Here is a 16,164-nt window from a genome sequence, read left to right on the forward strand (position 1 = left end):
ATTGAAAATCTAACAAAACAATTCATCACAACATACCAGACAAATAAAATCGCAGATAGACTGACCATAATTAAAGTTTTTCTATTTAGAGCAACCTGTAGCTGTAACCAATAAGTGGATTGATGTATACAGACTATGAAAAGGATTTTGCAAAATAAAATTTAATTCAGGAGCTCTGATAACATGACATGTTTGGCACTTTTGTCATGTCCCAATTTTAACAGTGATAATGCCTTGTGTCTACAATATTAATGAGGATGTGTGCCCTCATATTGGATGCAATCTACAGTACACAGGTTTTATGTCAACATCTTATCAATCACCAGGTGATTAGTCATTTGTTTCTAATTATCTGGCCACCATATTCTCTGTGTGATTTCTGGTTATGGGGCTATTTAAAGAATATGGTTTATCATGAAAATGTTGCAACTTTGGCAGACTTAAAGGGTCATATTGCACTGTATACATGAAACATCACTGGAGAGCAGATGCAGTCAGCTGTAGAACACCTTTAAATTTTACACCTGAACAACGGGGCACACATTCAGCAACATTACTTACAACAATAAATAGTCTCTGCAGAAGGCATATCCCTTATGGAATGAATAAATGAATTTCTTTATATTTTTGTTGTTTTGTTTTGTTTTGTGTATTTTCCTGTAAAGGTGCTCTACAGGAAAATAGCATAAAGCTTAGTTCACACTGAGTGAATAGCGAAAGCGAATGTGAAAAGCGAATAGCAATTTTTATTCACTTAGTGAAATTGACCCTACAACCAAAAGGGAAAAGCGATTGCGAATTTTAAACAGCCAATCATTTGCAAGTAAGTGAAAACATCATCTCGAAAAACAATGGCCGCTTCTGATATTCTGTCATTAACCACATTTGTTTATTTATTGAGAAAGAAAAATAAGTCAAAAAGAAAACGATGCTGGGTGAGAGAAATATTAAAATTCGTAATTACAACATGTAATCTATTGCATGAGAAAGTTTCTGTAGCCATCTTGAAAACAACAAGAACCATGTGACAACTAGTGGGAATATGATTGGTGTGAAATTTTTTTGCTAGCGAAAAAGTTCAACAATTCCAAACTTTGAAGCGATTCGCGAAATGGTAAAATTTGCTGGAAACAATGTCATGTCTGACGTGTTATTTGCTCTGTTTTTTGCTTTCGCTAGCGAATTGCGCTCAGTGTGAACTAAGCTTAAGTTTTTGTTTCCTGGTTATGACTACAGAATGCCATGAATAGAGAAACTTTAATTATGGCCAATAATTATCGACAACAATTCTTAAACATTTACAGTATACGAAACATACACAGTGGAAATCAAAATACCAAAATTTAAGGAATTTATTAAAACATTAATAAGTTCCTTGAAACATTAATATTTAAAGTATTTTCATTAAAATGTTTTAATGGAATGCATTTTTAATGTTTTTGCTCACATCAAAAGATTCTGAATGGAAATAGCAATATGCAAAGAAATATTGCAATCTTGCAGAAATCATTGCCATATTTCAAAAGTCTTGCAACAATTCCTCTGAACTTTTTCTTTTAATCAAATTAAAATATGCAGAGCCTGAAGATTGTTTGATCCTAAATCACTATTCTGATAAATGTAATCTCATACATAAAATTATGATGTTTCTTTGTCTTATGTGTTTGGAATTTTATGTCAGTATCACAAGTGAATGCCAGGAATTTAACATTGGTAATGAGGATTTGATGAAATTGAATAGATATATGCCTATTTTTTAAAATTATTTTTGAAAAATTTTTGTTTGAGTTACGCGAATGTTAAATATAAATAATTATTAAACACATTCAATAATTTCTTATATAGTTTTACCAATTTACATAATAAAATAAGGACTGAAGAGGGCATACAGTCTGAAATGCATATCTGTTGTAAATTATAAAAAATAAATCTACACTTTCTGTCAAAAGGAGTATTTCTGTATGATTTGTTCTTAATACCAACTTTATGCTAAGTTCCAAAGAACATACAATGCAGAAGTTTCATTCAGATTTGCATTTCCACCATGCACATTATCCTTGATAAAAATTTTCAGTGGATTTAAGATCATTGTTCAGCTGTTATGGAGTAAGTTTTGTGGACACTCAATGCTTGTAAAGATTTCTAGCTTAAATTAGTTGGCATTTAATAATAAATCTTTGATCATCATCATTTTCTTGTATGGTTGATTGTCAGTCCTTAAAATCTTACTTTTTGTGTACATTAATGATCATTTCATCATTGTGTGTTGTCAAAGGTTTATGTAAGCACAAACCATTTTTGGTAGATTCTTAATCATGTCTGAAATGCTGTTCATTGAAAAATTGCTGCCTTATCCAATCATCACCAAAGGCAATTATAAATATATGGAAAATTGTTTTACTTTTACCTTTTCCATGCCTTGTTGGCACTAAGCGAGATTTTTTCCATACCCACTGCAGGTTTGTCCAGATTCACAATGGGAACAATTGAGGATGTGAGATGGAGCCTGACTAGGGAATTTGATCCCGGTCCTTATTTCTAATCCCGGGATTTCGGGATTATACTTATTCAATCCCGGGATCCCGGGATTATTTCGGTATTGAGGGTTAATAAAAAATAAGAAAATCTTACAGAAATCAAAAATCAAAATTTAGACAAAAATCAACGTATTTTACGGTATACACCTAGTTAATTTAATTACTCTAACTAATCAGACTTAGAGTCAGACTAATCAGATTTAAAATCACCGTTTCATGTTAAATTTATTCTTTTTTAAGCATCACTAACATACCTCTAAACTCACATAAATTGAAAAAACCTTTATGTAACAAACTATGCAAATAAACGTTGAAAATTAACAAAAATCTCTCTTAACATCGACTAAATAGACTACTTTCATATAACAACCTAGTAAGTAGGTAGTAAAGTAAGTTTCTTAGCAAAAAGTATTTAAAAATAATATTAATCAGTCACATTTTTCTTAAATATAAAGAAAACTAATCTAATAGGAACATTCTAATTTGAATTGCGAAAATATGATCTGAGAAATAACAACGCATCCAGTGTCTCATCACCAAGTCTGCTTCTCAATTTGTTGCACATATATGCAGCTGCTGAGAAAACGCGTTTAGGTTTGATGGAAGTTGGAGGAATCGTTAGTAAATACTTATAAGCTTCGAGGACACGGGGAGGATGGAAGAAAACAGTCCGGTCGACACGGATCGGGATTGTAGGAGTAAAGGCTACAATCCCGATTGTTTCGATCATTGTAAGCATGTCTTTCTAAAAATAAACGCGTTAATTTTGTAAATTCGGTCTCTGTGTGAGTCTCTCAGCGTCCAGCAAACCACTACCCCGAAACGTAAAAAGACTTTCTCGCATCATCCTGACAGATCGCGGGCAAGGCGAGGGTCGTAACCTTTTCACCTAAGGTCGACCCTCTAAGCGAGAGGCGTCGGGTTTATATTAACCACACTGGCAAAACAAGATGGCTGACACATTGACAGGTAAAACGCACTGAGTACTACTCAGTGCGTTTTACCTGTCAATGTGTCAGCACTGAGTACTACTCAGTGCGTTTTACCTGTCGAGAGCACTGGTGCTCTCGACTGCACCAGAAAATCGATTGGCGCCCGCGAAAATTCAAAAATACAAAAATGAAGTATATTACCAAGTGACCCAGTGAGAACTGCTTGCCTATCATTTTAGTTGAAAATACAAGAAGTTTTATTCCAAGCAAGCCCGCTAGGTTAATTTCTGCTGCTTGCTTGGAATAAAATTTCTTGTATTTATATTAAAATGATAGGCAAGCAATTCTGTTAAAAGCACTGGCACTGAACGTTTCGTTTCATGCAGTCTTTTTTAAAAATGATGTCAATCCCGAAAATCTTGGGATTAGGAAAACTTAATCCCGAAAATTTTGGTACTGAAAAGTGGTCGGGATCCCAGGATCCCGATTTTCGAGATCCCGGGATCAAATCCTCTAAGCCTGACATATCTGGGATAGACAAGCCACAAAAATTCCTGGAGTTGCTTGCTTGGATTGAGTCCCAGGTCCCCTCAAAGTTTATTTCTATGGTGCCTTAACTGTCTCATACATCTTTCACTATTTATCAACACTTGGTAGAGGTATAGAATTATGCAAGAATGCAGTAATATTTTTTCTTGGAAAGTATAGCTTATTGCTTTCACATTATTGCTTATAATAAACAGTCTTAGACCTTCTGATCAAGGTACACAACATATCTGAAAACATATGAAGAATAAAACTGTTTGTAAATGTAGGGATTGTTTTAAAATAATTCAGTAACATTGTAAATAATTTACTTTATAAAACAAAATTGTTTATATAATTCTTTTCCAGATATTATTGTGAATATAAATAAATTTTATTGAATATTATATTTTCTTGAAAGAATATGCAATAAATTATTATAATCTATTGTATATATAAGAAATAATGATTAAAAAATTTTGAAATGTTTTTATATTATTTAATCTATTTTTCTATAAGAATTAATTTTAAGAGAAAAATTAATATTAAAATAATTAAGCAAAGCATAATATAATAATCATTTGAATAAGAGCCAGATTTATTATACATAGTTACATAATATGTTCTACAGATTATAAGTTAAACAATATAATAGTGAATGTAAATACAATTGTTTAATCAATTTAGTAATAAGTTAATAGAACGTGTAGGACAGCTGTGTCAAACTCATTTAAACAACAGGCCATTAATGTGACTGGTAAGATTCACATGGGTCACATTGCATTTACAAATTTTCTTAAAATTACAATTTGAAGTGAGAATGCAGGAATATAGATAGGGCAATTAAAATACATTATTTAGTTCAGTGAATTCAACTCAACAATATATAATTGTTATAGTATTGCTTTTATTTAAACATTTATTTTATTTAATGTACAGTACATATTTATAAAACTAAAATTAATTGTTTAACCAGAAACTTGCCAATGTTGTCTTCCTCATACTAGTTTTTCAATATCTGGATTTAAAGACTGAGAACAAACAATCAGCATATAGATGTGTAGCAGTTAATCTTGATCTGTAAGCCATTTTATTTAATTTCAAAGCATCATGACTGTGGGCCATGAAAAATCATATTGGGGGCTGCATGTGGCCTGTGGGCTGCCAGTTTGACACCCCTGATGTAGGACATTAGTTAATTTTTAAGATAATTTTTTTTCAATGTTTTAATATTTTTGTTATATTAATTACATTATATTGTAAAATTCCTTATAATTTTTATTTTCACTTTTAGGGTCACGAGTTACATTTGGATGGAGAAAATTCTATTACCTCTCCAGATTTGTTATGGTATAGTTCAGATAGTTTGGAAACCATTGGCATCTTGGATTTTGTTCCTGTTGATAAGAACAATATTGATCCAGTTGCATTAAAGGCAGATATTGCATATATTTGCTGAATGTTAAATATTGCATATTATAAAGATAGTGACATAGCTAACACATTATACCTATCTGTTTATTTTCCTCCAATGTAAAGCCGTCATTATCCTTTATATGCATCAAGTTATAAATCATATCACTCTGTCATGCATCTTACAGGTCAAAATCATATTAAATTGTTAATGGCAGCAACTGCCAACTAAAGATTGGATATAAAACATTTGAATGCTGACCTCATGTTCATCCCATAGTATAATAAAAAAAAAAACTAAAATAAAAATTTCTAAATTAAGTGACAAATGGAGGATGGTGTCTGACACCCATCACACTAAATGGTTGTGTCATTTGCATTTTGATTATATTATTTTAGAACAGAAATGTCTTTGCCATTTTAACTCTATCTGTTTAGCTTGTAGGGGAAATTGAAATCCATTGAAACCTTTTAACATTTCTGTGCATATGATAAATAAATAAATATATATATATTTACTAATTAACAAATCTTTTATTAGAATTTAAGGAGAAAAATATATAAATTAATGGGTTTCATTCCATCTTCAGAATTTTAACCTACCTACATTTTTAAAAAAATTGATGATATTACAGAATCAGTTTATTTCTTATGAACGTACTCATTCATATATATATTCATAAACATATATCTTCATTGCAACTGCAATCTTTTAAATTAGGAGGCAAAAAAATATGACTTCGATACCAATATTTGAAATTAAATTTGTTAAAAAAAATGATAATTCTTGTACTATTATAAGTCTGTAGAGAGTTCTGAAACATAGTTGTGGTATAGTTAAATGTTACTCACATCTTTGTTAACTTTTTGCATTTGTTGTTAAATATGTTGTAGCTTTCTATTTGTTTTAATTATTATTATTTTTTTGTAATGGGGATAATTTGAAATAATCTGAGTGATATATTTTGTCATATCATCAAATGTGACTATAAGTCAGTTTGCCATTATAAGAGATGATCAAAGCATTTTAAAATTGATCACTTTGTTATTAATCAAAGTTTATGAAAGTACCTTACTCTGTTCTTCTTTTCTTCACGTACACACAAATCAGATTATTGGATGAATATTATCAATAATGATCAAAGTTTCTGAAGTGATATAAATATTGATGTAAGTTTAAATGAAAAAAATTTATATATTATATATATATANATATATATATATATATTTGAATTATTTTGAGACAGTTCTTAGCAAAATTACTGACGCACAAATATCTTTGCATTTTCTAGAATGCTATGTAAAATTAATATCATTCCTACTGAATAGAGTTGATATAATAATATATTGAAAATGTACACAATCTATTAAACCAGACTAGTTGCTCTGTGAATTGCATTTTAAAATTCTGATTATTTTAAATACCCATTCTTTTCTATTAAAAGTGCAATTGAGATACCTGCCTTTTAGAGGGGGAAAAATAGTTGTTTTATACTCATAATTTGCTATTTAAAAACTAAATTGTCTAAAATAAAAAGATTGTTCATAAAAATGAACAATTTACAAATTTTTCAAATTTATTTTTCATATAGTTTCACAAAGTAAATATTTTAATTATCAAAAGATACCTGAAAGGTTTTTCTTAAACGATTTAATTTCACATGTGAAGCTTCTGTAATAAATATGTTATGTGCAATTTACTTTGCTTTGTTTAAAGTCTCTACATGGCATACTTTTCCTGCCTATTGTTATGCAAAAATTTAGCCAGGAATGTTACAAAACTAAATACATTGTCCATTATAAATGATTTTCAATAACATCAGTATAAGCATTCAAAATGTCAGTAAACTATAATATCAAAAAGAAAAAAAAAGAATAAAAATTGTGATTGTACATTTTTAGATATAAAAAGAATAATAATCTCAATGTTTGTTTTCAAGCAGAGATTCTATGTTTTATAAAAAAAAAATAAAAAAGAAATGAAACCATTTTAATTTCTCCTAATGTTTATAGTTGTCCCAGACAACAATGATAATTGTGTTGTGGCAGCAAAAATAAAAAAATTTTTATTAGAAATAGTAATTACTATCCATGCTTCTCATAGGCCTTAATTAAATTAAAAGAAAAAGAGAGAGAGAGAAGTAAGTCACAGCAGCATGTTTTGCAATGTTGAAAGAACACATCTTTTTATGTATTTGCCATTGTACTGCTTATGCCAAGTCTTAATATAATTGTTATTCATAAATGTTATGTAAGATACTTTTAAAAACTATAACTTAGTTTTCAGTAATTGTGATGGCCACTTTAATGGAAGTTTTCTTGAATTTAAAAAGCAAAATATAAATTTTTGTAGTACATGTATTTTTTTTTTTTATGTAAGTGCATTTTCTTATATTTGAAATGTATGGTAACCCAGTTAGTGTTTGTTGTATGATACAATAAAGATATTTCTGATAAGTAGTCTGCCTTGTAATCTATTTGGAAAGCTGTATTTGAAAAATAATTTATTTTGCAGTCTTTTCTTAGACTGGCAAAACAAATTGAAAAATTTAAAACACAGTTGTCATTTATATTCAAGGATGATACCTGTATTTTTTAAACTTTGTTCTGTGAGCTTTTTAATCATATCTATTATGGATTAAGACCCAGGGCTGTTGAGGGGTAGAGTTGGCCCTTTTGTCTCAGTGGGCCCCTTTAAGTTTTTGTTTTTTTAATAAATGAAATATGTACAATATTTGTTTATTAATAAAGATCAGTCTTAAAGATTTTATTTTCTGTTAGTAAAAATAACATTAATTTTATAGGAGTAAGAATCACTATTGGTTCCTAAGTTTTCTCTACGCCTAGGGAAAAATTTCCAGCTTCCCTCAGCAGATCTTGTTAGACCAGATTGATAATGGATTAGCCAGGTGATGAGGGATGTGGCATGACATACATAGAACACACCACACACTGAAAAATTCCTGTAGTTTTGATTGCCTGGATTCAATTCTAAATCTCCAGAATGATAGGCTAACACTTTAACTTCCTCGGCCATCCAACCAATCCATTCTTGTATTAGGCTAGATGATAGCTGGAATTATTCAGAGTGCATACTAGCTTGTAGATTATGCTTATGATACTCCAATTTATGCAACTCTGTACACTTTCAGAGAAGCAAATGTTTTTCATTTACTTTCCTGAATGTCAGTCAGTCCTTAGATAAGAATTATTGATGTTTAAAGCAGTCTGTGCTTTGGAGCTCTCTTGTTAACAATCCTTCAGCTTTGCTGTTTCCTGAACATTATGTGAACATTGAAATTCTTGGAAAACTCAAAGCTGACGGATTTGTATTATAATGATAAACTTGTAATAGTGTAGTGCTAGTTTATAAATTATCCTATTAAGCTAATTATTGGAATTGAGATTTGTATTAACTTACCTTTGAGATTATAATTTGATTTGCCACTTAAGTAATAATATCTCAGCAACTATGGGTTGAAAAATTTGAAACATTGATTAATTTAATGAAAGTGAAACATAAAAAATTTCATGCAACAATTTTTTTAAGTAAAATTTAAATTAAAAAAGACAATCCACACAAAATGTTTATAATGAAACACACTAAACCTACTATTTTGGTCTACTCATCCATTGTGATGATTGTTTTAATGTTTGAAAAGTTTTGTACACCAACAAAATGATGATTCTCTTGGGAGACATCTTCTTGGACAGACTTTCATTCAAGATTGCCCTTATGTTGCATTGCTTTATTCCATTAATTCAATCCAATCCTAAACTATTAACAATTTTTAGTAAAAACTTGTATTTACATTTTGTTTGGTAACTTCTTTGCATTGATTCCTGCTAGGTCTGGTACAATGAAAAATACATTAATTTAAGCAGCCACAGAAATTTAACTTGGATAAAGGCAAAGTTTTTTTCAAATTTATTAATTTTAATACTACATGAGGTACACAACTTGATTCAGTAGTAATAAACAGTATTTGGGATCTCATACTATTTTGACCCACAAAATTGCATTTCTTATGACATTCACATTGTGTCTATTTTAATAGTTTATAAGATATTCTGCACCATTATAAGTAGAATATGAATGTAGAATTGTTAATAGCCTACTCTGACATCTTTCCTTGTTTATATGTAGTTTTAAGTACTGTACATATATAATCTTATTTCGTCCACTAGTACATATCTATTACGTACATATATGATTAAAGTATCAAGTAATGCATGTTTTAGACTCTGTATCGTTACTATCACTGTTTGAGTTTTTGACTCAACTTTCTCTATTTCATTAATAAATACAATATGAATTGCAAATAATATATACCATAGTGCCTTTGTCACTGCATCCTACAATAATTCACCTAATATTAATAAAAAAGATATGGGCTTAAACCCTGATACACTCCAAAATCCACTCTAAATCCCCTTTTTGTAACACCAACCTATCCCAACATTTGTCTTAACATTTCTATACATATCCATAATTAAATTAATTTTCCTCTTTTCTTCTGGAATCGAAGATTTCACTGAGGGCATCCTAATAATGTATAGATAGTAAATATATATAAATATATATATATATAATTAGCCCTATCTTTTCTTACCCATAATTAAAATTCCAAAAAAATCTTTAAAAATGAATCCGAATTGCCAACTTTACGGAGAAAATTATGGTATATTACTTGAAATTATCTTAGGCCATCTCGAGCAAGGTCGAGCATATAGAATAGGCAGTAGACTGATACGTGTTAAAAAGTGACCTTACGAGACGAATATCCCGCAGAGGAAAGTTCCTAATATTTATCATGTGAGATAAATATTAGGAAAGACAAAGTTAGCCTGCCGGTCATTTTGTTTCAGAAGGGATACAGGTACTAGTTGAGATGTTGGTTGCCAGGGCGGGGACAACATCTGGAACAAGAATTCACAAGTACCCAAAAAATTTTTACACTTCATTTTACGATGAACTTTTCACGACTCTCCCTTACATGGTTCAAAACAAACCTACAAACCTCTTTAAATGGGCATAATTTAAAATTTACGTTTTTTCGTACAATTTCACTATATGTAACACATTCCTTTATATACCGTACTTATTTCATCGCATAAATCTCAATTTTCCAGATTTTTTGGACAAATTTTTAGTCAATCCCCGAGTAGTCACGACCCCCTAGTTTAAGAAATGTTAGTGTCCAAAAATGTCGATTCTAGACAGCTCACTAGATGGAAACTACTCTAATAAAAATGTATTAATTTGGTACTTATGTATATTTTGTACAAGTAGAAGCGTAGTGATATTTCGACAGAACGTTTATTTGTGCAAATTTTCTTTGCACACAAATTTGAACATTTTATTAATTGATCAAAAAGTATAGCAGTCTTGAAAGGTATGAAAAAGATGCGCCTTATAATCAAGAATATGCAGTATTAGCCAATGTAAGTAAAAGGTTAAGTTTAGTAGCCTTTTGGCATAGAGAAAAGGTACGAAATATCAATGAGAACATACAAACAAAAAATGGTGATTGTGAATTGGATTTTTTCAATAATTAACGATTATTTTGGGAATAAAGCGTATTTCTAAAAGTTTCGTAAAAAACCACATTATTGTAAATCGTATGGCACCTGAACTAATCGTACAAATAAGATAATTAGTGTACAGATGGCTGCTCTGCCGCAAAGCGATTACAGCGCTTGAAGTGGCAGAAATATTACACCACTTTCGTAGCATTATAGCTATTGGGAGCTGAGAAAGCAATATATCTTTCGACTCTGCTATTGTTTTCCAATTGAAGTTCATTTGGTACATTTTCTATATTTACTAAGAAGATTGCTGTAAAAATTCCGTATTTCGTTTTCTCGACTAAGGAATAGCATAATAGATCAGATTAACAAATACAGTAGTATATAATTTTCAAAGAAACCAAAACATTTTTTTAAACTCTCCTTCCTGTTGGCACTAAGAGGGCCTCTTTTTAGTAAGCCCGCTATGGATTCGGCCAAGCCCACAATGGGGCGGCCAGGTGGTGAGGGACGGGGCCTGAAATATCCGAACAGACCATCTCCGAAAAATTCCTGGAGATTTCTCGACCATTCGGATTCGATCCGGGCCCCCCAGGATGGTAAGCAGCCACCTTGACCGCTCGGCCATCCAGCCGTTGAAATCTTTGCTTGTGCGATAATATGTCACTGGATAATGGAATATTTTAATCCTCAAAATTCTAGCCAACCGGATGGTCGAGGCGAATAAGGCACTAGCATCCCGTTCTGGAGGATCCGAAATCGAATCGGGTGGTTTGGAAAACCCCAAGAATTTTTTGGGAGTGTCTGTTCCTGCAGGATACGCCGGGTCTCGTCACCCATCACTCCTATTGTGGGCCTGGCCGAACCTACAATGGATATGAAAAAAAGTCCTCTTAGTGCCCATAGCTACAATAGTCAGTACAAAAACTTTGTGACGATAATGGAAAAGGCATTTTTAACTCCTTAAGCCCGAGCAATTTTTGATATTAATGTACGAGGCGTGTCCGGAAAGTAAATACCGTTTCGTTTTATCGCCACCGCAGTGGTAGTATCGCAGTTCAGCACCTGCATACATGTGCCTCTGGTTGATTGTCAGTCCAGTGACGCCATTAGAGCCAGATTGTGTTGTTTTTCCATGTGTTAGTGAGCGTTCAAAATGTTTAAGACGATTGCCGATCCCGCCAACTGTGAAGTACGTTCTGTAATACGGTTTTTGAACGCAAAGAATGTTAAGCCAGTTGAAATTCATCGTCAACTTGTAGANAGTTTTGGTGTTTTAGCCGGAGTCGGAGTTGGAGTCGGTAGATTTTTACGCGACTGCACAGCCCTGAATTTAATTTAAATAAATTCGATTTCTGACTAAGACAACATCCCGCGGCTTCACACACACATGAATTGTTTTAAAGATAATTATACCTGTTATGAGGCACTCGAACTAAAAAACGTTTACCATCTCTGCAATAAGCAATTTAAAATAAATTTTGTATCACTTCACTTTTTCTACTTTTCAGGCAGGCTACATGATGCAACATTATTCTCCATATACCTGATATGACTTCAATCAATCAGAAAAAGCCATTTTCTGCGAAACGTGTCAATAAATTGAGTTTACAAATAAATTTCCTGAAAATATAAAAACAAATAATATAAACGATATCGAATACTTATAAAGGCTATATATAAGTGTATGTAATCTAAATATGTAAAATTACTTGTCCTGACTGACTAACTGAGTGATTGATTCATCATCTTTAGGTTCAGCAAACTGCTGAACCTAAAGATATGAAATTTTGTACAAAATTAGTGTACGTCATGAAAACGCACACTAAGAAGGGATTTTTCGAAATTCCCCAGGGGAGATGATTAATTAAGGCTTAACCGGAAGAACGGCTTCTACTGTACTATTTTAGATGCGGTTTTTTGTTACGTTTAGTCTTCATTCAGTACTTAGGTGTATTAATTTAATAACATTTCAGACATTGTTATAAATATTTTTATATATCTCAATTTGAAAAATGTTCGAACCGTTTTAAATTCGAATTTGTTATTGTATATTGGTTCGATTATAGAACGATTGTAAACGTTCCAGAAAATTGATCAAATTGAAAATAGTTCGTTTGATTCTCGGCAATTCTCATCATTGTCAGCGGTAGGTGTTATACAGTATAACAATTACTATGGTCGTTGAAATACTGAATATAAATGGGGTTTACTTGCAAAATCCGCGCGGGCGAAGTCGCGGTTAACAGCTAGTATCAATAATATACGTATAAATTATTATTCTTTATCTTTACATTAACATTTGAATTACGTTTCTTCGTAAACCCTGTTATTTTCTATATTTTTAACGTTGGAAACGTCTATTTTTTTATTATTAATAATTATTGGCGAATATGATAATGATATAATTTATTCGAAGCTAAAGGTATCTATNTAGCTTTAAATAACTTTACCGAAGTCAAATCCGTGCACTACAACTTTAGAACGATTAATTAAATTTGATAAAAAAATCGCATTAAAAACAATTAAGCGTTAATCGCGCGTCATTAAAGGTTGATTAAAATCGCGATAAAATTTTTGAAAAAATTTCGAGACAAAAAATATTCCAAAAATAAAAAAAAAGGCCTTAAGGACCGAGTTTTTCGTAATGCTATGTATACTTGACGAGTTATCTCGTTAATGGGAATGGAGTTAATCCATTCCCGTTTGAAAACGGATGATTACTCGGAAATCAGGATTCGGAGAAACTCATAAGTGTAATCGACGGAGAGTAAATTTGACTGTTAAGAATTGGCAAAATCGGTGGCCAGCTTTACATGAACAAATTACATTGTCGATTTTACAAGATTTTTCCTTAAAATTTAAAATGCCAGTAATTTTTGCGGGACAATGTATGCATTTACGTTCATTTGATATTTTACTTGTAATTAAACGAAATAAAATTAGGATTGTATTAATAAATCTAATTTTCTTTATTTTGATCTTTAAAGACTCCTCATCCTATATGCGAGATCGTCTTATACACGAGTAAATACGGTATATCAAATACATATATAATTTAAAATACAATAAAATTTCCTACTTATTATTTAAAGAGAATACATTATTAGTTTAAAATAAACTGATTAAAATTAAAATTATACAAATTATTAATAATAATTCAATAATAATAATTAATAATAATATTAATAATAATATATACAGTATATGTATAATGACAACCAAAAATTAGGGAAAAGGTGGGCCTCACAATGATTTTTAATTTTTTAATGAATAAGTTCACATACGTACTATACCTTCATCATTATCACTTTCTTTTATATTTGTAAAAGAAAGAGATAATGATGAAGGATAATGAGAAGATAAAGAAAGTGATAATGAGAAGGTGAAGAAATAATTACCGATAGACGCATTAATACTTTATGATGTCGGCATACGATAAATTATTATTAAGTCAGGATAAGTTGAGTTAAACTAGTTATGATTAAACTATTTTTGATATTAACTTTCAAGGATATAACTCCAAATATGTATTGTTGAAACAATATGTTAAGTGATATAAATATTAATTTTGATTTAATTGCTATAACTGAATCTTGGGAATATACCTATAGGGGTTAGTGGGTTATTGACGCCACCCCTAGGAAAACTGTTGCTCTTACTAAATATTGAAAGCGTCGATACAAAAAATTCTGTATAAACATAATTTATCCGATCTTTTCTCTCATTTAAGACTCATAAAAAACAAACAAATAATCCTAACAATTCCTATGCTTTCTTCATAAAGAAAAAATTTTGAGGACGATAGTATTACTTCACGGATCGGAATAATGCTGCCAAAATCTACAATACGCAATTATCTAACAGTCACGAAAAATTTTAGAAAAGTAATGCAGTTTTTCAATATCAATTTAAGTCCTAGTTAAAATCAGTCAAATTTTGTTCGTTGTGATTATTACAGATTTACTTGAATTTGACCACTGGCAAAGGAGAAATATTAGTGACAGTCCCATTATTAGGTTTTAAATAACCGTCTTAATTTAAAAAAGAAGATTTATATAATATGGAATTAAGTGTTGCTGATATAAATTGAAAAATATTCTCACCTATACTACAGTCAGATAATATCTGCTGATAGAAACTTTTTACCTTTAAAACTTTTAAAAGTAAAAATTTTCTTCTCAGTTTTATTATCATATCTTCAAGTTAAACAACAATTATATCACTTCATAAGACTACGCCTTTGCATGTACAGTACAGTAAACGTCTTAATTAGATCTACAGTCGACCCCCCTATAAGATAGAGATACGTTCCATTCTCTAGGAATCCGCTTTCTTACGAATCTTTCCAATCACAACCCGACACGTGTCAAGTTTACGGACTACGGCTGTTTGAAAGATTTTCTTCCATAAAATTAATCGATTCTAGACTAATCCGACTCAACATTTCCAAAATACGTATATATTTTTTGGGAATAATCCGTATAAACTACGCTATAAACAAAAAATTGTAGGATTACTTACCGAGTGTCACCATTCGACATTGCCATTGCTCAACATTGTTTTCGTCGCGGAACAGCTCAGCAAAGAGCGGCCGATTTCTAACAACTTATTTTTCTGTGAAAACTTCGTAGAACTTCGGAGACATCATTAATATAAATAATTTTAATCGCCGTTGAATAAGAAATGTTTCTTTCACAAGAAATGTATAAAATTACAGTACTGTATTAGACTTACGGTACCTAATTTACATACTGACAGACGATAGTTAGCGTAAAAATCTCCGTAGCGTGGCGCCACGCTAGACGGCGGAAATTATATATTTAATTATAACAAAGTTACAATAAGTTAATATATAATTATATATACAGTACCTAATTTATATATAATTAATATATAATTATATGTACAGTACCTAATTTATATATAATTTATATAATACTGTCCAGACGATAGAAATCTCTCCGTAGCGTGGCGCTACGGACGGCGGGAAAGTAGTTCGGCTGCCCGATGACGTTTGACGTGTTTATAGGGAACTTTTACTATTTTTTACGGATACCGGTAGCAATTTTTTCGTAGTTTTATAGGAATCGTAACTATAGGGACCGTAATTATAGGGGGTCGACTGTATATCCTTGTATTGAGTATCTGAATTTAAGTAAGACATTATAAGTAGATAAATGTAGTTGTAAATGTAGTAAGTAGATAAAGATAATTAGTAAACTAAA

General features: G+C 31.0%; 1 protein-coding gene across 1 annotated transcript in view; it reads left to right on the forward strand.

Moving 5' to 3' along the window:
* The window catches only part of LOC111640133 (uncharacterized protein DDB_G0283697-like), a 71,514-nt gene extending 63,647 nt beyond the window's left edge, over positions 1–7,867 (forward strand). Inside the window, exon 7 of the mRNA XM_023386131.1 lies at positions 5,289–7,867. Within this exon, the coding sequence (XP_023241899.1) occupies positions 5,289–5,453 (165 nt within the window). The 3' untranslated portion in view covers positions 5,454–7,867. The remainder of the gene's footprint in view (positions 1–5,288) is intronic.
* The last annotated feature ends 8,297 nt before the right edge of the window (positions 7,868–16,164 follow it).

Source organism: Centruroides sculpturatus, unplaced genomic scaffold (genome assembly GCF_000671375.1).
Source record: "Centruroides sculpturatus isolate CEXI.00-Female unplaced genomic scaffold, Cexi_2.0 scaffold1175, whole genome shotgun sequence".
NCBI classification, from domain to species: domain Eukaryota; kingdom Metazoa; phylum Arthropoda; class Arachnida; order Scorpiones; family Buthidae; genus Centruroides; species Centruroides sculpturatus.